Source organism: Cetorhinus maximus, chromosome 3 (genome assembly GCF_964194155.1).
Source record: "Cetorhinus maximus chromosome 3, sCetMax3.hap1.1, whole genome shotgun sequence".
Lineage (NCBI taxonomy): Eukaryota > Metazoa > Chordata > Chondrichthyes > Lamniformes > Cetorhinidae > Cetorhinus > Cetorhinus maximus.
The window spans coordinates 122,547,323-122,570,908 of NC_135881.1; the positions used below are offsets into that span (position 1 = coordinate 122,547,323).

At 42.0% G+C, this 23,586-nt stretch overlaps 1 protein-coding gene across 2 annotated transcripts in view; it reads right to left on the reverse strand.

Annotated features, from left to right (window-relative positions):
* LOC144678872 (rap guanine nucleotide exchange factor 5-like) overlaps positions 1-23,586 on the reverse strand; it is a 282,112-nt gene that overhangs the window by 72,207 nt on the left and 186,319 nt on the right. For both annotated transcript variants that reach the window (XM_078538871.1, XM_078538872.1), the window contains exons 12-14: positions 11,623-11,701; positions 4,562-4,709; positions 4,373-4,470 (exon numbers count right to left, since the gene is read on the reverse strand). In XM_078538871.1, coding sequence (XP_078394997.1) covers positions 4,373-4,470; positions 4,562-4,709; positions 11,623-11,701 — 325 coding nt within the window. The remainder of the gene's footprint in view (positions 1-4,372; positions 4,471-4,561; positions 4,710-11,622; positions 11,702-23,586) is intronic.

Below are 23,586 nucleotides of genomic sequence, written 5' to 3' on the forward strand. Positions count from 1 at the left end.
AGTAGGCCATTTAGCCTATTGAGCCTGCTCTGCCATTCAAACCAATCATGGCTGATCAGATATCTCTGTGCCATTTTCCCCACTATCCCCTTGTATCTTGATGATATTAGTATCCAGAAATCTTACTGATTTCTGTTTTGAACATGCTCAATGACTAATCTTTCATGGCCCTCTAGGGTAGAGAATTCCAAAGATTCATCGACCACCCTCTGAGTGAATAAATTCCTCCTCATCACGTCTTACTCTGAGAATAAGGGGCAGGTCATAACGATCTTCAGGGGTCCATTCAGGTGGTGGTGCAGGAAACCACGCCATCCAAAAAATTCTGCCCAAAAATGTTGGTGCAGGTTAAAGGAAACAAATTCCTGGGGTCAGGAGAGAAGAAGCAAAGACCAGGCCTGGCGGGGGTGGGATGGGGGGGTGCGGTGGTGGGGGTGAGAGGGGTGGTGGCGGAGAGGGGAGGGGTGGTGGAGGTGGGGGGGCGTTGGGGTGCATCATTTCACAATAGGAGCTGCTGGAGCTCAGAAACCTGTGATTTTTCAGTTAGAAGGAAACATGCCTGACTCTGCAGGGTTGAAGATTCACAAAAATGTTATTTTCCAATACTCTAATAATGATAAAGAACCTCTGTTCTGTGCTCCATTGGGGCATCAATGGAAAATCTTGGGAGATAATTACAGCCTGGAATCTAATCATGGCATCGTTTTAAATTATTCACTTGTAGAGCAGACAATCAGTTTTTTCAGGCCCCCACATTTGGGCAGTTTGCTCTGGTGGCTGGAACTCAGCTGTTTGTCGGTTATATGTAATTGATATGCATGCATGAGATGCATCTGTGTCTGAAAGTCTGACCTCATTAACCACCATTTACATGAGTATAAAGCACATTACAAAGTACAATCAGGGGCAATCCAAGAGGCAGCTGCAAATTATCAGCTACCAAAACCACATGCCAGGGACCTCACCTTGTCATGTATTCACTTGTGACACTTCACATAATGCCAAAATTGAGTCAAACATGTTCAGGGATTGTAATGCATGCTGGGAGTTGTAGACTGCTCTGTTATGTTTTATGCTTGCTATCGTGGACTGTGGAACTACAATTCCCAGGAATGTTTTGCCGGTATCATTATCAAAGATGACAGATGGTAGTTTGAAAGAAAATTAAATGGTCATGTTGGTGGCAATAGTTAGAGGTTAGGGGAGATATTACTCTATCAGGGCATCTCATAGCATCCACTGTTAGTTAGATTTGCCCCTGCATCCATCAACGCAAAAGGTTTTGGCCCACAAAGTTTCTGAAGTGTGAGCTGATATTGGTGCAGTGAGGAAAACAAGGCATTGGAACCTGAGTAAACAGGAAAACCAACAAAGTGGCCTCCTTTACAAATCAGAGCTACAGTTGGGAAACAAACAGTGGAAGGAACATGAAGTAAATTGGAATCAGGTCCAGTAAGGCAAGTCAAGGGAGAGAAAGAAAGATTGGATTAAAAGAGAGAGAAAAAAGATACAGAAAGGAAGGATATGAAAATTTAAAAAAGAGACCATTTTAAAATCTCCTAAAACAATTCACAACCTAAAGGAATACGATTCCATACTTTTAATAGTTAATTTTTTGGTGCCAGAGAGATTAATTGGCAGTCATTAACACTTATTATATCACTAACTGGGTATTTACACAACTACTATCCCTATTTGCTGGGGTTTAGTTCCTATCTACTGTGCAAATACTGCAACTTCACAATGTTCAATACATTTCAATGGTGAGGCTGACAGCAAGATACCATTTTGTAAAGCTAGTGGTAAAGTGGTGCAACTTGGCTAGAAATTTGTTGATATTCACATTTAACAATGCATCTGTGCCTTGTCTGACTGAACTCGGCCATTTACACATAAATTATGATGAACACCATTAGTCTTAAGTTGACAAATGTTATTTTGACGGAATTAACAGGTCAAATATATTGTTTATCACCTAATAATCAGCCACTAACAATAAAGTGACAGTGTGTAAAGAACTGGAAATTATCATGAGGCTGCCATAAACAGCCTTTTTGATATGGAAGCTCTGGATGTTTTCATATACTGAAACACAGTTTCACAATTATAGGGCTGATGAAAACCTAATAAGAATAAGGGGATAAATTAAAACAAATGTAAAAACTTGTAAGCTTTGAATTCATCATCGTCATGTAAATTAGTTAAGGCCTCAAAGAGCAGGAGTTCGTTACTGTGTGGAGAATGATAGAGTGGAAGCCATTAATAATTAAACTTTGTTTTTCATGAGAACACTTTTATTGTATTAGGTTTTCACTAAGCCAGAAGTCATTTGACTGAGCATTACTAAGTGACACTTTGATGAAATGACATAGCAACATGTCCTAAACTCTGAAACTGACTACATCCTAGTACCATGCATTACAGGATTAAAATAAGCATGGGATCCACAGACAGATTATCACATTTTAGCTAAAGATGTATTTTCTGCTTCTTCTGTTCATGAATTAGATCTTAAACCTCACTATAAAGCTCCTTAAATGGATCAGATGGCAAGTGTACCTGATGCCTGATCCATCATGAATTAGATGGTCTCAACCTGCACTGCTACAGTTGGTTTTGAAGTCCCTGGACTGGTGAGGAGGAAAGAAAATCAACTAGGGTTCTATCTCCTCATCACTTAAGTGCCTATGCGTACATATCAGATTAAAGGCCTATTTTGCTTGGTGTGCTTGCTTGCATTTCCCTACAGTCCAAACACCCTTTTTGACACTTGGGCCTAGACTTTCTTGGAGAAACCCCTCCAACTTCAGGTGTTACAAACATACTGGAAAAAGGAACTCGAGCAGAGAAGTTAACTATCATTCTGTGACTGCCTCGTCACATTTAAATGATAGCAGGGAGAGATGGCCCAGGAACAACATCCCAGGGTTATCATTAACCAGAAACTGAACTGGACTAGCCATATAAATACTGTGACTACAAGAGCAGGTCAGAGGCTAGGAATCGTGCAATGAGCAACTCACCTCCTGACTCCCCAGAGCCTTATCGCCATCTACAAGGCACAAGGCAGGAGTGTGATAGAATATTCTCCATTTGCCTGGATAAGTGCAGCTCCAACAACACTCAAGAAGTTTGACACCATTAAGGACAAAGCAGCCCGCTTGATTGGCACTCCCATTCACTCCCTCCCCACTGATGCACAGTAGCAGCAGTGTGTAACATCTACAAGATGCACTGCAGGAACTCACCAAGTCTCCTTCAACAGCACCTTACAAACCCACGACCACTAGTATCTAGAAGGACAAGGGCAGCAGATAGGTTGGAACACCACCACCTGGAAATTCCCCTCCAAGTCACTCACCATCCTGACTTGGAAATATACCGCCGTTCCTTCACTGTCGCTGGGTCAAAATCCTGGAACACCCTCCCTAATATCATTGTGGGTATACCTACACCATATGGACAACAGCTGTTCAAAAAGACAGCTCAACACCACCTTCTCAAGGGCAATTAGGGATGGCAATAAATGCTGGCCTAGACATCGATGCCCAAATCCCACAAATGAATAAACCTGGCTGACTTCCTTCCCAAGAAGCTTCCAGGAGACAAACAGCAGTGTTCCACACAGCACTATTGGGAATCTGACTATTGTACTATACTAAAGAAAATCTGACTGAATGCTTTGTGGAAAAAAAAGTTTGTGATCCTAATATTATCCGTATCATTTCCTCTGTTCTTTGCAGTCTGAACAATAAATATTTGGCACTCAATTTTACAACTCAAATAAGAGGAATTCATTCTAAAAAGCAGTTCTATCCAATACACAGAAAGTAAATGAAACTATGGATTAGCACACCAAATTGGGAAAGCAGTCTGTTGAAGAGGACTTTTGAAAATCTATTTAGCACCACTTTGTACACAGCTTAAATTTATGTTAATTTATGAAAAGTGATAAAACATGGTGCAACTAGCAAGTTTTAAATCTAGATCAACACAAAGATGGAGGTTTAGACAGAGATGGTAGTGTTTCATTTAAACAGTGAATACTCAGTTTGCTGCAAGGCACAATCTTTGCCACCTTACGTAACACCACTTTATGCGAGTTTACTATATAAGAATTAATGGCCACTATAGGGAAATCTTTGCTGGTCAGTGAATGGTAAAATATCATAGAATAGAAGTTGTTACCATTCTGTTGAAAGCATGTACCCATGGAATGGGTTGTTTATAGAGTGCCTCAAGCCCTATGCTACTCCTTTTGCTCTGTTGCCACAATGAATACTAACGATGGAGCCACATCCTGTCAATTCGACAAATACTAACAGCAATAAGCACAGTTCCAAGCAAGGAATATTATTTTCACTGTACTCACTGTCTGCGGGGTGTCCAAAACAGGCTCTGGAGTTCTTTCAAATCCTTTTCCAAACTGGGATACTCAAAAAGATCATCAAGCACGCACCTATAAAGATTCTATAATACAAAAATTAAGAAAAATGCATTTGTTTGTGAAGGCTTTTAAAAACTATATAAATATAACTTCTTTCTTTTCAAAGTACTGTACCTTGAAAACCAATTTAGTATTTTCATCTTCTCGTAATAAAGTCCTGTAAAGATGTACCCATTGTGACACAATGCGTAGTACTTTGCGCTTTCGGTACAAGTTGTTATCTGAGTCTTCTTGTTTTTCTGTATATGTCTTCGAACAATAGGTAGCATTCAGTCAAGGAAATACCTTTATGATTAGGAAACGTCATATCTTTAATATAATGTAAATTCTGCCTGTTTCTGTGCTTGTGAAAGACAGAATTTGTTTAATTTCTGGTTCAAATGGTTGGGAGCAGTCAGTACGGGCAAGCAATCATTCTGTCTTCATGGTTATTAGTGGCCAACAGAAATGACGGTGACGGCCATCAGCTCACAGAGCTGCTCTGCTGCCTTTGCCTCCAGAAGTGCCGGGAAAGGACAGGAATCAATATTTAATTGAATATTTCTGAACAGCAGCTGTACAATATGCAGTATTTCAGGAATGTTGGTTCGCTCTAATACAAATTAGCATTGATGTTGTGGTTCCAAACACTGTCCACTGATGTTCAGCCTGTGCTCCAAGAGTAGTGTTTTAATTTTTCAATGTCTCAATGAAACTCTTCAATATGAAGCTCCTCAAGTACATATCGGCCAGAATTTAGGGTGGTTGTGCAGGGGCTGGCGCGAAACCGATTGGTGCCCCCGATTGGGGGAAGAAATATGCGAAGGCCACCTGGGCTCTTCACCTGCCAGCTAACCTTAAGGTTGGATGGGCAGCTCGTTTAAATGCTTTAATTACTTTTTAATAGGCCTTTGACAGTTCGGCGGGTCCCGCAGAACTGGAAATCTAAATGAGGTGCGTTGACATAGGGACAAACGCCCGACGTCACTACACGTCATTTTATGTGTGAGCGAGTGGGCCCCCCCGCCCCCCCACTCGCTGACGGGAAAATGCTGCCCCTCATGTCTAAAACCTTTATCCACCCTGGGATTTATGCCCATCATTCCATACTCATGGTTTTCTGATTCCTAAAGAAGTACTGTTGTCACTTTAATATCCCTCTAAATTGCTGTGATAATGTCGACTGCATGTTAGAAAATAATCACATCATTTCCATTCACCAATTTTTACTGGATTTCCAAATGGAGCACAGGGGATATCAGCGGGCTTGACACCAAAGCAAACACTGGCATGACCAGAAGAAGGTTCACAGCCACCTTCTCAATTAGAGACGAGCAATAAATGATAGCCTTGTTAGTGTTGCCCAACTCCCACTCTTTGTATTTAAAAAAATGTACAACTGTTGTAGCAATAATGCAAGAAGAGAAAAAAAAATCACAAAATTGTCTTGGCGCCCTTTAAAATATTAATTAGCTCAAAAGACTTAATGACCTCTCCTTGTGTTGCCAAGTCCCCGAAGGTGAAAGGTAATGCCTATAGTTTTGCCTGCCAAGTAATACCCAACATTGTCACCCTAAATCAACCATACCATCATAATTTAAGCCATTTGCAGGAATCTTAGCCAGTTAGACCACACACAATAATAAGGCTTGCCATTAAATCAAGTTATTCTCTTATCTCCTTGAGAAGGGCTCAGCCGCAATGACCTTCCCTGTCGGAAACATAACTGATTTACAAACTGCACTTTTCTGAGTATCAAGGAACCAACACATTTCCTGCCACTAATTTTGTTGACATGCCTGTCGTTTCAGAGGACATTCACTTCTAGAATGTAGTTATATTATCAATGCAGCCATTCTGCAAATAACAGCATCACAGGAATGTAAATTTTGTCTCTGGCAATTCAGGTCCCGAATGCATTAGCTTATCTTATTCATTACATAGGGATTTAACAGTACTGAGTTTAAAATGTTAAATTATGTAATTAGACATCAGCTGGGTGTTGTCTTTTTTATTGCTCTGGCCATTGCTTTTCCTCCCCTTCCTCTCCTAAAGGTGCTGAATCTTAGTGGGTTAAAGATCCCCTAGCACCAGCCACCCTATGGTATTTGGCCAAAACAGCCATCTTTCATATGAACAAATTAAGTGATACTGATTCTTTAACCATTGAGAAGCATCGGAGCAAAGGCCAATCCTGCTCTCATCCACATATTTGTTCTTTTCTGTGGGAGTCAATTGTGTTTTTGGGGAACAAGAACCTTGGTCGATTTTCTTCCTCTTTGGCCTAAGGGCATTCAGGAAAATGGTAACACTTTTACTCTTGTGCTGATTAAACTAAAGAAGCACTGACCAGGGATCAAACCTGGTTCTCTCCTGGTCAGAACTGTTCAATTTCACATTGGGCAGTGCAATTACCACTGTAATCAGGCATCCTATGAATATTAATACAGAGGTCAAAGTCTGGCAACCAGCAAATTCATCACATTTTGGAAATCACACATCACACAAAAGGCCACTCCAGACTGCCTCCATGATACATGTACTGCATGTAGCAACACCACATTATCATATAAACGAGCTGACGCGGCATTGTACTGCTCAGCGATGCATATATGCAAGGTGATGAGGAAGCAATGGTCTTAATGCCAAGATGCCCTTAAGTTATTTTGTTAAATGCTTCTGTTGCCAAAAAAGTGGCACACTAAAATTAATGCTGGGATAACCAAAAACACAATTGCTTCATTGAATGTGGAAATAGAATGGGACAGTCTTTAAAGGAGAATGATCCAGTTAACTGTATGTCATTTGCACTTGACTGCCAGTCTCAGCTGAGGATTCCCCATTAGACTAACAAGGCCATTCTGCTGCCCACACAACCTATGGCCTTTCTAAATTAAAAGAAAAAAAATCTGCAAATTCTGGAAATCTGAATTAAAAGTAGAAAGAAAATGCTGGAAAAATGCAACAGGTCCATTAGTACCTGGTTAAGGTGTCAGATTTGGCTTAGTGGTAGTACTCTTCACCTGAGTTAGAGTCCCACACTAAAGACTTCATCATACAATCCAGCCTGATGCTTCAATGAAGTACTGGGAAAGTGGGAGGGTAACAGACAAAGCTAAGGAATGCAGATTCCTGTTGGATAGAAAGGAGAGTTAGCGGGTTCCTGGCCAACCTCCCACCTTGCACCCTCTGTAAACTTGAGCTCATCCAAACACTGGTGCCCTTACCGTAACTTGCTCCAAGTGCTATCCCACATCATCCCTGTGCTTGATGACCCACATTGGCTCCCTGCAGACAATGGCTTGTTTATAAGATTCTTAACCTTTCTTTCAAATCACTCCATAGCCTCATCCCTCCCCACCTTCTCCAGCTCAATAACCCTAAAGGGTATTTGTGCTCATCCAATTCTGGCCACTTGCAGATCCCCTCACTCCACCATCAACAACCATGCCTTCAGCTGCCTTGACCCTAAGCTCTGGAAATCCCTCCACCACTACCACTCTTTACTCTTTTAAAATGCTTCTTAAACCAACCTTTTTGACCAAACTTTTCGGGCAGAATTTTGCCGTCGGCGAGCAGGGACCCCCGACGTCATCCCGCCCCATTTAAATTTTCAGGAAGGTGGAGGCACAGCCAAATCAGCTGTGCGCCCGCCGACCCGTCAATGGCCAATTGAGGTCATTGACAGGATCATTGAAACAATTAAAGGACCTGCCCGTCCAACCTTAAGGTTGGCGGGCAGGCCAGGAGCCCCGGTGGGCAATAGAAAAAACATGAAACCTCATCCACCGGCGGGATGAGGTTTCATGTCAGGATTTAAACAGTTTAATAAAGTTTTAGTGTAATTTATGAACATGTCCCATCTCATGTGACATTGTCACATGAGGGGAACATGTTGAGGATTATTTTTTCTCTATTTTTAATATTTTTAAAAGTGTTAGTGATCTCCCCGAGGCAGCACTTAGCCTCAGGGAGATGTGCGCCCTTTCGCGCGCATGCACGAAAAAGCGCACTCTCGCATTTGGGGAATCTCCCCCGCCCACACAGGAAGCGCATAGTGCTTCCCGCCGGATGTCAAACTGGGCAGGCCTTAATTGTCCCCGCCCACATAAAATGGCAGCGGGGCCCGCTTCTCCGGTGGGGATCGGTTCCCTGCCCACCAGAGATTGGGTCGGGCCCGCCCGCCCGGCAGGCAGAAAATTCTGCCCTTAGTTACCTGTCCTAATATCTCTTTAAGTGGCTTGGTGCCAAATTTTGTTAATGGAGTGGTTATCCAGTACCAGCAGCTCTTAAAGGGCTACTGATCACTCTTAAAACTATCCTGCTGCAGATGGTTTGGAGTGGCTTGAACAACTGAACAAAGCAGGATTGGCTATATTTCAGGATGCAGCTTTGGAGATAATGCTGCAAAAACAAAAACATTATTGGCGTGGACCTCCTTATCAGAGACAGATTTGCAGAATCAGAAACTTTTTTGAAAAGCCAGCCTCTTCCCTGCAGGGAAGTGTGCTTTGTTTGCAGTTGAGCCACATTCTCTGGTGAACAGCAGTTCCACTGCAGGCTGAAAGGAAATGGATCAAAGGGCCATAGTTGATCATCTGTGCCCAATACCTGGGATCAGATGAAAAAGAAATTTACCACTCATTGGGAGTTTCTATGGTGAGTTTACTACTATATCAACCTATCAACCTAGAGCAGCAACAAGAGTGGGGAATACACAACACTCTGGCAATTTTTCATCACTTTCCAAATACATATACAAACATACATGTTTAGCAGGGCATTCTATATTTCTGCCATCCCAATGTGCTCACCCTGGTGTCTATTTAATGTTTCAGCTGTCGTTCAGTTGGCAACACTCTCACTTCTAAGTCAGAAGGCACAAAAATCTAGGCTGACACTCCAGTGCAGTACTGAAGGAATGCTGCACTGTTGAAGGTGCTGTCTTTCAAATGGAATGTTAAACTGAAGCCCTAATTGCTCTCTCAAGTGGATATAAAAGAAGTCATGGTGCTATCTCAAAGAAGAGCAGGAGAGTTATCCTGGCCAATACTTATTTTGCAGTCAACATCACTGAAGAAAAAAGTCTGCTCTTTGTCACATTACTTTGTGTGGGATCTTACTGTGTCTAAGTTGGCTGCCATATTTCCTATATTACAAGGGTTAACACACTTCAGAAGTACTTCATTGCCTGTAAAGCACTTGGGGTGTCCTGAGGTCATGAAAGGCACCATATAAATGCAATTCCCTCTTTCTTTTCAAACACCAAGCATGCTTGCAATACAAGAGGCTGGCTTTTCAAAAAGGTTTCTGATTCTGCAAATCTGTCTCTGTTAAGGAGGTCCACGCCAACAATGTTTTTGTTCTGAGGAGGCGGGTGTGAGATGGAGTCAGATCCACTGCCACCAGAGGCAGCAACAGAGGCCGGCGGCTGGTGGACCAGCAGGATGGAGGGCTTACCTCCATTCACTGGGACATCGACCCAGGTGTAAACATGGATATCAGGTCCTCAAGCTTTCAACCCTCATCCTCCACCCACCACCAATGCCCCCTCCATGCTCCCATGCGCTCTCCACGTAGCTTCTTATTTCTCATGCCACATGCATGCACCCTCATATCTCCCATGTCCCCATACATCCTCTAAACCTACTCTCCAAGTATCCACTATGTACAGGACCAATGGCACATCTTTGAAATGTTCATGAAACTGATACAATAAGCAAGGGGGCTTTGAAAATCTACTGTGAAGAAAACTGCTCAACTTACAACTTCAAAAAAAATGTGAATTAGCCACAGCGTTCATAGGATCAATGACAAAAACTGTTATCCATGTCATACCTCTTAATCTTGTTAAATAAATACACTGACATTGGAAAAAACTCTTCAAAGAAAGCTCCGGATGAATAAGTGCCCAGCAGCAGAGAAATATCAGGAGCTGGCACAGATAATGGAGGTATCTCTTACAATTAAACTACATTTGCATCATTCACACCCTACTCTAATGACACACGATGTGTCAGACAACATTCAGGCCCAGGCAGCAGCAGCCATGGTGCCTGTACTTGTAGGGCCGTCTTCTTACCTAGAACGGGAAGGTACTAATCCACCTTCATCCTTAGAGACAGATACTGACATATAACAATTAATCACCTCACTTCTTTCTACCACCGGGGAAACAGAAGCAGCACATGGTTAGGAAATAGGAGGAGCACCAGGGTAAAACTGAACACACCTGTACAATGTTATAGTGAATATCAATTGGGTTGGCTGATATCCCATATTGTGTTGCTATACTTCATTTGGGATAAGACAGAATAAGGTAGTTGTGGAGGAGTACTGTGATATTTGTGGGCCTTGAAAAGGCTGAGAACAACAAGGTATCTTTTCCTTTTGCCAGGGCTTTGCACAGGATGGTCCAGGCACTAAAATCACAACATGGGAGTGGTGTCCATTGTACCTTTCTTGAAGCACCAACCTAACTCAGTTGATAGGACAACACATTAATTCAAAAGTTGTAGGCTCAAATCTCACACTGAGCTCACAGAACCTTTTCAGTATATAATAATGAGTTTCCTGCATCCATACTATTGATCCCATAATAATGTGATGCTTTAATCCACAATTTCATTAACTCACTCTCAAAGTGACATCATGGCCACATAATCTAAAGTCAGAGTTGCAGCAAAATCTTCCATATTAGACCTGAATCGAACACACATAAAATGGCATCATTGTAGAGACAGAAAAGAACACCTGAATTACCAGCTCAGAAATGACATAATTTATAGTTTGTGAGTCAAGATGGTCATCCTTGAATCTGTCATTATTAATATATAAGTATTCTTTTTGACATCACTGCATCCAGTGATTTTCAAATGTAAAACATGTAGGAAGCCACACTTGTTGGACTATAGTTCTATAAATAAAATTATACAATATAAATTATCTTAAAAAACGTAAAATGAATGGAACATAAATACTACATAAGCACTATTTTTAAGATTCTGACTTCAATGAATAATGTACATTTGTTTTGCTGAAATTAATAGCACTCACCAACTAAGGTGATCTAGGAGAACCTTTAAATCTATTTTTTGAGACATTGGGAGGTCTGTCCTTATGGAAAGGTATTTGACAAACAGCTTTATAACCATAATTAGTTGCTTTTCAGACTCTGTAGAAACATGAAAGGATATTGCCTCAGTAAGGCATGACACAAGTCACTAGTTGACATGAAGACTGTGTATGTGAGAAGAAAATCATCCAGCAAGATATCTGCAAAACAAAATTTTGTTAATCCAAAATGTCTGAACATTAAAGCTTTGAGTGGTGAACTATTCACAAAATATGTGAACCCTGCTGGCACCAACATTTAAATGGTTACTTATTTTCACTGCTTCTTCAGCAACCTAATTTATCATTACTAACTTCTCACAAATCCATGTGGAATAGCTGAAGAACAAACCCATAAGGCTCTGTTTTATGCAACTTTAATCTAAAACCATGCATTGCACCAAAATATTCTCTTGCATTCAAGTACACTAGTAAACCTGATTTCATGCTTGAGGCTTCTTTTTTGTGAGCAACACATTTCTATTGAAATTACACAAACTCAAACTCATGCTGATGTCGTTACCCAGATGTTACGCAGAAACTGACAGTTAAAAACTTTCTTACGAAGTGCAATGTTTGCTTAAAAAGAGAATTGTTTTAATTAAGACATCTTAATAATTATAGCCTACTTCTAATAAGCGTGGCTATTTCAAAAGAAAGTGATATGCATACTTGGACTAGAAAATAGCTTCACAAATGTATTGCATTTATGGTAAGGCTTATGTTGTACCCCCCATGTTCTGACTGCTGAGCTTGTGGCTGACTACACTAGTGTTAGTCAAATGACGGTGTTTGTAATTAATCTTAAGAATATGTTGAGTGTTTTTTTTCATAAAAAATTGGTTAGCTCAGATGGCTAGATGGCAAGAGTGTAAAGCAGAATAGTGCCAACTGTGTGGGTTTAATCCCTGTACCGGCTGTGGTACTTCATGGAGGCATGCCTCCTTACCTTGCCCCATGCTTGATGTGGAGCAGCGCCCTTCAAGCTATGTAACCTATTGTTTCTCTCTAATGAAGAGAGATGCCTGTTGTCCTTCGTGGGTATGGTTAATTACCTACCTTTGCATAAAAAGTCATATAGATGGAAATGATCATTCCTGAGGGAAAAATAAGCTGATGGCCTGATAAAGGAATCTCCTTGATTCTCCTTGCAGTGAGTGCATGGTCCAGTGCCAGTATTTGATCTGATGCAGTTTAACAACATCTTTTGAGCAGCATTATGAAAGAGTTTTGAACAGATTCAAATATAGAATCATCATCAAGTTGCATTGTACTATCATGAGATTGTACTATAAAAAGTCAGTGCCTAGTACACAGTTGCCCCACTTGGTCACCTCTAATTGACTATTGCTTTAAGATGTTGGATGTACAGGGATTATATGATTTTTATATCGTGGACTGCAAATGGATTTTGGATGCACCAGGTGACATAAATCAAACTACACAGATATAATCATAATCTCAGAACCAGATACCAACAACAATTTCAGCTTGCATTTACATAGTATCACTCATGAGACGTAAAGATACCACTACTATATCTGCATTGGATGCCAGAAGAAATTTACATAGTAAGTACCTTTTAGAGATAAATGGACATACTGCTCAAAAGTTTTTCTCCAACAATTTCTGTGCTTACACAAACAAAATAATTCAGTCTTATTGTAGGACTCATGATTTTGGGAAAATTGATTTGGTTTTGTTTCATTTGGAGGAGATAGTATTTCATTGCGATTTGGGAATAAAGTCGTCAAACATTGGTACTCGAGGTGATGGGAAGAACAGAAAATGCACGGCTAAATCTCTGGCCGGGGTATTGTCAACAGCCTATCATTCCCAATGTCATAATCAGATCTAGGTACCATTTCCACTTTCTTTTTGCCTTTTCCCACACGATTACAATTAAAATTCTAAGTGCCCGCGGTGTGCATGGAAGACACATGCGATTTAGCAGTGGGGCAAGCTTTTCATTGGTGAAAACTGCCATCAGCTGACAATGTTGCATCTACTGGCAGATTATTAAAGAGCCTCCTGGTCAAACAGGGAGGCTCTGCATCACGGCCACAACTTTCCTGCCCAACTCCATTGACATTAATATAAGACTTAAGAGCACAAAGATGGCAAGGGTGTTTTTCAAAATTAAAGTACATTGCTTTCACTTTATAAGACCATAAGACCATAAGACAAAGGAGCAGAAATTAGGCCATTCGGCCCATTGAGTCTGCTCCACCATTCAATCATGGCTGATAAGTTTCTCAACCCCATTCTCAGACCTTCTCCCCGTAATCTTTGATCCCCTTACCAATCAAGAACCTATCTATCTCCGTCTTAAGTACACTCAATGACCTGGCCTCCACAGCCTTCTGTGGCAATGAATTCCATACATTCACCACTCTCTGGCTAAAGAGGTTTCTCCTCATCTCTGTTCTAAAAGGTCTTCCCTTTACTCTGAGGCTGTGCTCTCGGGTCCTAGTCTCTCCTACTAATGGAACATCTTCCCCACGTCCACTCTATCCAGGCCTTTCAGTATTCTGTAAGTTTCAATCAGATCCCCCCTCATCCTTCTAAACTCCATCGAGTATAGACTCAGAGTCCTCAAACGTTCCTCATATGTTAAGCCTTTCATTCCTGGGGTCATTCTCGTGAACCTTCTCTGGACCCTCTCCAGGGATAGAACATCCTTCCTGAGATACAGGGCCCAAAATTGCTCACAATATTCTAAATGTGGTCTGACCAGAGCCTTATAAAGCCTCAGCAGCACATCCCTGCTTTTATATTCTAGTCCTCTCGAAATAAATGCCAACATTGCATTTGCCTTCCTAACTACCGACCCAACCTGCAAGTTAACCTTAAGAGAATCCTGGACTAGGACTCCCAAGTCCCTTTGCACTCCAGATTTCTGAATTCTCTCCCCATTTAGAAAATAGTCTATGCCTCTATTCTTCCTACCAAAGTGCATGACCTCACACTTCCCCACGTTGTATTCCATCTGCCACTCCTTTGCCCATTCTCCTAACCTGTCCAAATCCTTCTGCAGCCTCCCCGCCTCCTCAATACTACCTGTCCCTCCACCTATCTTTGTATCATCTGCAAACTTAGCCAGGATACCCTCAATTCCTTCATCTAGATCATTAATGTATAAAGTGAAAAGTTTTGGTCCCAACACTGACCCCTGCGGAACTCCACTAGTCACCGGCCACCATCCTGAGAAGGACCCCCTTATCCCCACCCTCTGCATTCTGCCAGACAGCCAATCTTCTATCCATGCTAGTACCTTGCCTCTAACACCATGGGCTTTTATCTTACTGAGCAGCCTCCTGTGCAGCACTTTGTCAAAGGCCTTCTGGAAGTCCATGTAGATAACATCCATTGGCTCCTCTTTGTCTAACCTACTCTTTACCTCCTCAAAGAATTCTAACAGATTTGTCAGGCATGACCTCCCCTTGATGAAACCATGCTGACTTTGCCCTACTTTACCATGCATTTCCAAGTATTCTGAAATCTCATCCTTAATAATGGAATCTAAAATCTTACCAACGACCGAGGTCAGGCTAATCGGCCTATAATTTCCCATCTTTTGCCTCACTCCCTTCTTAAACAGGGGGGTTACATTAGCGATTTTCCAGTCCTCTGGGACCCTCCCTGACTCCAGTGATTCCTGAAAGATCACCACTAACGCCTCCACTTTCTCTTCAGCTATCTCCTTCAGAACTCTGGGATGTAATCCATCTGGCCCAGGTGATTTATCCACCTTCAGACCTTTCAGTTTTCCTAGCACCTTCTCCTTGGTAATGGCCACCATACTCACCTCTGCCCCCCGACTCTCTTGAACTTTGGGGATGTTACTCGTATCTTCCACAGTGAAGACTGACGCAAAGTACCTATTCAGTTCCTCCGCCATTTCTTTGTTCCCCACTACTACTTCTCCAGCGTCATTTTCCAGTGGCCCAATGTCCACTTTTGTCTCTCTCTTACCCTTTATATATCTAAAAACTTTATTCATGTGTGCATCATCATTATTTGTTAAGACTAGCTTATGGAGAGCTAAAAGTATTGGCATGCCTCCTGGTTGGTAAATATTGATGGTTACAAGAGTTAGGGACACTTGGTTTATTGTGGAAGAAACAGTTAAGGTTGTGTTTTTGCATTCATGCCTTAGTGAATGTTCACGTTAGTGTGCAGTGTTGTACTCATCACTCTGTGGGACGTGGTTGAACTTGTGGGCGGCTGACCCTCTCTTCTGTGTATTGTAAAGAACATTATCTGATATCACTCTCAGGGAGAATAAATGAAATGTTGTAGGTGAACTCAAAGCCCTGTAAGGATTCTGCCAGCAACACCCTGAGATGGACACATGTTTGGACAGTGCTGACACTGCCCTTTAGGCCCTTAATTTTCTTACCTTGATGGACTGTCCCCACCATCACTCCTCCACCACACTCAGGGCACCAGGCCCATCTCACTTCACTCCTCCATGCACCTGACCCCACTCTCTGTCCTCCGCTGGATCCCTCTTCCACTCCTCCATGCTCCTGATCCCACTATAAAACCCTCTCACCACTGACTCACCCTTGCAGGTCCCGGGCCTCCATGCAACAGTCCATTCTTCTGCTCCCCTCCCTGTGCCATAGAATTAAACGAGGAAAGCCGTTGACCTTGCACACAATTGCACAAAGCCGACTGGTGCACGCCACTTTTCAGCAATAGTGAACCGGGTGCCACAAGATTCTCGTGTGCCGCTGACTTCATCTTGAAGGTAGGACATAATTAGAAAAGTTTTATGCTAATAATATTCATGGCATGCAAATGTATTACAAGTAGGAACCAGCCGCAGGCCAGTGTAATGCTGCACACACTGCAAACACACAGCTGACTTTATCTCTGCACCTCAACCAAAAGCCGGGAAATTGAAATTTTGCATCCCACCTAATTAAGTCACCCTGCATGCCTCGTTTCCCACTCTTCAAGGCTCCATAAACCCCCTCCTCTGGACTCAGGCAGGGTGCAGCCCAAACTAATGGGGTGATTTTGTCCCATAAAAACAAGTGGGTTTGGGCTCAGTGGAATGATAAAATTTAAAAAGTCTCAAACCCAAATTCAACTCACCTCAAACTGAAAGCAAAATACAGTGGATGCTGGAAATCACTCCAACCTGCCCACATCTAATCTTAATAGCGGCAGAATGGTTGGGTGTGGTGGCTGGGGATAGTGAGTGCAGGCAACCAACCCACCCTAAGGAGGTGGGTTGTTTATGTAAATATTTTACTGAGGTGATGTGCCTCACATTTTATTTTTCTTCCAGGTCTACTGCTGGCCATTGGGTTTCCCAGACCTCAGGAAACCCGGCAGCTAAAAGGAGGTGAGGGTGGCTGCATAGAAGAGGTAACAGCTTTTCCTGCACACCTCTTAACCACCCGCAATTTAATTCCTCTCCCACCATTTGTCCCTTCCCCATGAAGGAATCCCAAGTGATCGGATCCTCCTATGATCACTATCCCCCCATAATCACTGACAATTCTGCAATTGTCAACCCCCAGCTCTGTCCCTGAACTCTCTCCAACCCCCTCCCTTCACCCCCACGATCACCAGCTGACCCTTTTAACCACACTGTGCCCATCCCAATCCCCTCTGCAATCACTATCTTGAAGAGCAGGAACACACCTGCTCTATCTCCTGAGCTATGGTCTCCCCTGCAGGGTTCTCTACCTGACAGGGTGCCAAGCCTGTCAATCAATGCTCCACAGCAATAATTCTGAATTGAAACAGATCTCTGTGCTATATTTTCAGTACTGGCACTGCTAAAATAAACACTGTATGGTTAGTTTGTGGTGTGCTATTGTTATTCTGTCATATTGAACTGAGTCATACAGATTTGGTAGGCCTTATGAATTGAACTCCAGTCAATGTGCATGTGGGCATCATTAGGCTCAACTCTGATACTTCCCATGGTTGAATATCTTGCTGACACTTATTATCTATCTCTTTGAAAGAAAAAAGAAAGATTTGCATTTATATCGCACCTTTCATGACCTCACGATGTCCAAAAGCACTTTGAAGCTAAAGAAGTACTTTTCAAGTGTTATCACTATTGTAATGTAGAAAATGTGGCAATCAATTTGTGCATAGGAAGCTCCCACAAAAATGCGTGATTTTCTATTTTAATCTGTTTTAGTGATATTGATTGAGGGATAAATATTGTCCAGTGCCTTGGGGATAAGTGCCCTACTCCTCTTCGGAATATTGCCATGAGATCTTTTATGTCCAGCTGAGAGAACAGACAGAGCCTTGGTCTATTGTTTCATCCAAAAGACAGCACAACCAACAGTGCTGCACTCCCTCAGTATTGCTATGGAGTTATTTGGCTCTTGACATTTTCTTCATAGTGCTAAATGTTGGAGCTGACATCATAGGGCTGAAGTGTTGATTTCTCTCCTGACCGAATGTGGAAATTGATCGCATGTGTATTGTATTTGAATGTCTTTGTGTGCATACTTTGTAGCTAAGTGTGAGTTTTCTGTGAACCCTGGGAGTAGGCGGAAAACACTTGTGTTTTTTACTTGTCTGAAAGAAATATGAAGCAGCATCTCACTACAAGTAGGAACTTGTTTCTTAAAACTGTTTCTTTTACAAATATTCATTAAATTACATTTGCAATGACATGAGATTATTCAGCCTATTCCCCCAACCTCATTGCACCTCATTGCCTGAGAGTGAAAGGCATCAGCATGTCCTATGTGTCACACATCATTTTGGCCAGACATGCCATCACTCCTACTGTATATGCATCAGGTCTCCTTACTTTGGAACGCAATGACTTTTACCATACAGCTGCAACATTTTATCACAGTTGTTATAGGGTGGCTGAGTTGTACTGTTAATGATAGAGTTGATCTGCGGACACTTCTTGGCCAGGATTTTCCGGTCGTCGGGCAGGCTCGGCCGCGAAACGGACTGCTGCCTGCTATCAGGCCGCACTGCCACTTCACGCTGGCCAGCCAATTAGCGGCCAGCCAGCGTGAATTGCGTGCTGTAGCGCTCGGTGCTGCCTGAGTGGGGGGAGGGGAGGAGGGCGAGGGTGCAAGTTCACGCATGTATGTGGGTGCGCGCAGTAAAAGCTCCCTGAGGCACAGAGCTGCCTTAGGAATTTGAAGCCTTTTGAACATAAAAAATAAAGATTTTAAAAATGTTAATGATATGTCCCCACTCATGTGACTCTGTCACATGAGCAGGGACATGTTATAAATTAGTTTGAAAAAGTTTTATTTTTTTTTAAATCACTGCTCAAAACCTCATCCTGCCTGTGGATGAGGTTTCGCAAAAAATCCAAAGGCCTCTTGGTTTTCTAGCCTGCCCGCCAACCGTAAGGTTAGACGGGCGGTGAAAAATGCCATTTAATTAGAACTTTAATGGCCTTAATAGACCTGTTAATTGCCAGCGGGTGCACTGCCTTGTGTGCCCGCCGTCTGAAATATCGCCCGAGTGCGCGATGATGTCGGGACAGTTGCCTGATGTCATCGCACATCATCTTACGCTCATTCGGGTCGGGCGCGTGCCCACCTGACGAGCACAATATTCTGCGCATTAAGTTTATTTACAACATACTCAGCAGCATCTACACGTGTGCTTTCAACTCCAACTCTATCTCTATACCTCCTACTGAGGGAGCCCGTGCTGCTCTCCTATTGGTTACTGCAGATCATGTGATCTTCCTTAACAAATAGTATTCTTAAAGGTACATTACACACTTAATAAAACCATAATTACTACAACAGTCTGCCCAGGACAGCCTGAGGCAGACACACTTAGTTAGCTGGTCCTGTTGGCAATCAAATGTGGAAATTAGGGCTTCTATCCCCTTTCTGTGACATAAATATTTAATTTTTTAAACACTTTGCAATTATAGTAGCCATCGTATAAGCTATAGCAAAATGAACAAAGAGTGTTTTTAACTCTCTGCTACACTCTTATAATGCCAACAGTACATGGACACATGATGAAGATATCAGAAAATGGTTTCTGGTAGAGAAATTGCAATAATCGCCAAAAGGACATCAGAAAAGGGACAATTCCCTTTTACAAACATATGAAAATACAAAAATGATAGGCAGGAAATGAGCAGCTAGTCCATCAAACTTGCCCAACACCATGGCGGCTGAACCATCATGACAAAACACTTTTCACCATCCCTTTTCTTATCTCCTAACAGCCTTCTAATTTCCTGGGACCATAAAATGGAAAAACAAAGTGCTATAAAGGGAAAAAAATACTCTGGAAAATCCCGCCCCTGCAACCCACCCTGCCCCCGTCCCAAACACCCCGGCAATCAAACTCAAGACTAGAACTGGCACATATTTAAACTCTAGTTTTCTTCAGAATCACTCAATGATAGTGATATTCAATATCACTCAATGATATTATCAATGATTTGCACACCTAGATCCTGAAATTCCAAAAGAAACTGGAAGAACCCCCACAGAAATTTAGTTCCATAAACTTGGAACATCTGAAAGATTAATTACCATTGCGCTAAAGTGTATTTTATTTCTACCTTCATTTCCTGTCAATCATTTCTTCTCTCTTTAAGGTGTTGTCTCATTGCTAGGGTACAGTATCACAGATGTTAATCATTCTCTGACATCTTAATAATGTGGCCTCAGGTGAGCGTGGATGTTGAATGTTAGCAGGATACTTAGCCATAGGGTAAAAGGAAGCTCAGCCTAATCCTCAACTGAATACTTGTTGAATAGCTGATCAAGATCAGGAATTTTAGCTGATTTTCTGTTCTCTAACCTGGGTGACTGAAGCGAGTTGTGGCTTTTTCTAGCACAACCTGAATTAGATGACGGAATTCAGCATAGACCATGGTTTCAACTTGGATAGTTTCTGCTCTCTATGGTTCAGCCTCTCATTGCCTTTGAGGAAACCCTCAAGTTTAAAATGTAACACATCCAATCTGGCACAACGTAGGCAAACAAGTTGCATGCTCAACAGTTACATCAGTAGTAGGGAAAATGCTAGAATCTATTCTAAAGGATGGGGTAAATGTACACTTGGATAATAATGATCTGATTCGGCATATTCAACATGGATTTATGAATGGGAAATTATGTTTGACGAACCTGTTGGAGTTTTTTTGAGGATGTTGCTAACAGATTTGATAAAGGGGTGTCAGTGGGCGTCATATACTTGGATTTTCAGATGGCTTTTGATAAAATCTCCTCCAGGGGGTTGGTTAGCAAAATTAAAGCAAATGGGATAGGAGGTAATATACCAGCATGGATTAAGGATTGGCTAACAGGCAGAAAACAGACAGCAGGAATAAACGGGTTATTCTCACTTTGGTCGGCTGTGACTAGTGGGCTACCACAGGGATCAGTACTCGGGCCCCAGCTGTTCACAATATGTATCAATGATTTGGGTGTGGGGACCAAATGCAATATTTATAAGTTTTTTAAAAATTCATTCATGGGATGTGGGCTTTACTGGCTAGGCCAGCATTTATTGGCCACCTCTAATTGCCATTGTGAAGATGGTGGTGAGCTACCTTCCTGAGCCGCTGCAGTCCAAGTGGTGTAGGTACACCTACAGGGCTGTTAGGAAGAGAGTTCCAGGACTTTCACCCAGCGACAGTGAAGGAATGGTGGTATATTTCCAAGTCAGGATGGTGAGTGGCTTGGAGGGGAATTTCCAGGTGTGGTGTTCCCATATGTCTGCTGCCCTTGTCCTTCTAGTTGGTAGTGGTTGTGGGTTTGGAAGGTGCTGTCTAAGGAAGTTTGGTGAGTTTCTAAAGTGCCTCTTGTGTCATCGCAGATGACACAAAGCTAGGTGGGAATGTGTGTTGTGAGGAAGATGCAAAGCAGCTTTAAGAGGATTTGGACAGACTTAGTGAGTGGACTAGAACATGGCAGATGGAATATATGTGGAAAAAGGTGAGGTTATCCACTTTGGTAGGAGGAACAGATGCGCAGAGTATTTCTTAAATGGTAAGGGATTAGAAAGTGTAGATGTACAAAAGGACCTGGGTGTCCTTGTCCATAAGTCACTGAAGGCGAACATGCAGTTGCAGCAGGCAATTAGAAACATAGAAACATAGAAACTAGGAGCAGGAGTAGGCCGTTTGGCTCTTCGAGCCTGCTCCGCCATTCATTATGATCGTGGCTGATCATCCAACTCAATAGCCTGCTCCCACTTTCTCCCCATATCCTTTCATCTCTTTCACCCCAAGAGCTATATCTAACTCTTTCTTGAAAGCATACAGTGCTTTGGCCTCAACTACTTTCTGTGGCAGCGAATTTCACAGGCTCACCACTCTCTGGGTGAAGAAATTTCTCCTCATCTCAGTCCTAAATGGTCTACCCCGTATCCTCAGACTGTGAACCCTGGCTCATAATTTATTACAAGAGGATTTGAGCACAGGAGTAGTGCTTCAATTGTATAGAAACTTGGTTAGACTGCATCTGGAGTGCTGTGTGCAGCTTTACCCCTTACCTTTGGAAGGATATTATTGCCATAGTTGGAGTGCAATGAAGGTACACCAGACTTGTTCCCGGGATGGCAGGACTGTCCCATGAAGAGAGATTGGGAAAACTGGGCTTGCATTCTCTCGAGTTTCAAATAATGAGAATTGATCTCATTGAGTACTACAAAATGCGTAAAGGGATGGACAAGGTAGATGCAAGTAAGATGTTTCTCCTGGTTGGACAGTCTAGAATCAGGGGACATAATTTCAAAATAAGGTGGAAACCAGGTAGGACCAAGATGATGAGAATTTTTTTTTACTCAGAGGGTTGTGAATCTTTGGTATCTACCCCAGAGGGCTGTGGAATCTCAGTCATTGAGTATGTTTAAAGTAGAGATTGACAGATTTCTAAATATGTATGGTGTAAAGGGACATGGGGATAGTGTGGAAAAAGGCATTGAAGTGAATGATCAGTCATGATCATACTGAATGGCAGTGCAGGCTTGATAGGTTGAATGGCCTACTCCTGCTCTTTCGTTGCTATGTTCTTTTTGTTAAAATTTGTTAGATTGTATAATTTTGTTATTTTGTTAATTAAATTAATCAAGAATCAGCTACAATTTACCAAAAAAACAAATATCTGAAATGACTGTTAAAGCATGGTGTAATCATTTCATATTTTCTAAGTGTGGAATATTCTGCAAATGAAAATTGGATAATATTTAATAAGAACTATGGAAAAGTAACAGTATCAACATGATCAGAACAGATCAGTGTGAAAGGGCTAATAAGAATGTTCCAACAAAATACTTAGGCTAGGAAAGGGACAAATCATCTGTCAGGATTTTTACTTCAGCAACCCCTTTTGGAAAGTGCGAGTGTGTGGATAATGGGTACAAAGGAAATTGGGCTTAATTCCGATGCTCTCCAAGGTGAATAGCTTGCTGGGGCTCACTGTCTAGATTGATACAATGGCTGCTGGAACAAGGTACCAAAAAGCTCCCAGTGTCATGGAGCTGAATCATTACAGTGAATCAGCAACTTCAGGAGAATGGAGGAGGAAAGGTCAGGGTAAAAAGACACAGCAATGTTCCCTTTGGACCAAGCAATAATGTAGTCGAATGTTTGCCTATTGATTAAATACGACCACGAGTATTAAAAGTTACAGGATTTATGTACTAAGGAAAACTAAGACCACACTGCTTTTCTTATGAATGAATCGTAGCCCACAGATATAAGGGATTGTCTTAATTGGATTAGAGGGTATCAATCAGTACAATAATTAAAGGCCCTAACAGAGGATGTTACAGAACATTGTACAAAGGCTGAAATGCTGTGTGTATCTGGCAGAGATTTACTACTTTTGGAACTGGCCTGCATAAATAAAATCCTGACTAAAATCATTGTCATGATTTACAGCAGTTAAATCTACAACAGTGGAATCTTTCAGTCACTAAAGATTTCACAAAACCTCATTGATTGTCGTGATTTTCTCTTAACATTTAATGATCAGTGCAGCTCACCGCTGTGCTGTATTGCAGAATGGCGTGTGCTGGCAAACTCACAGTTGTGCTTCAGTGATTGACGG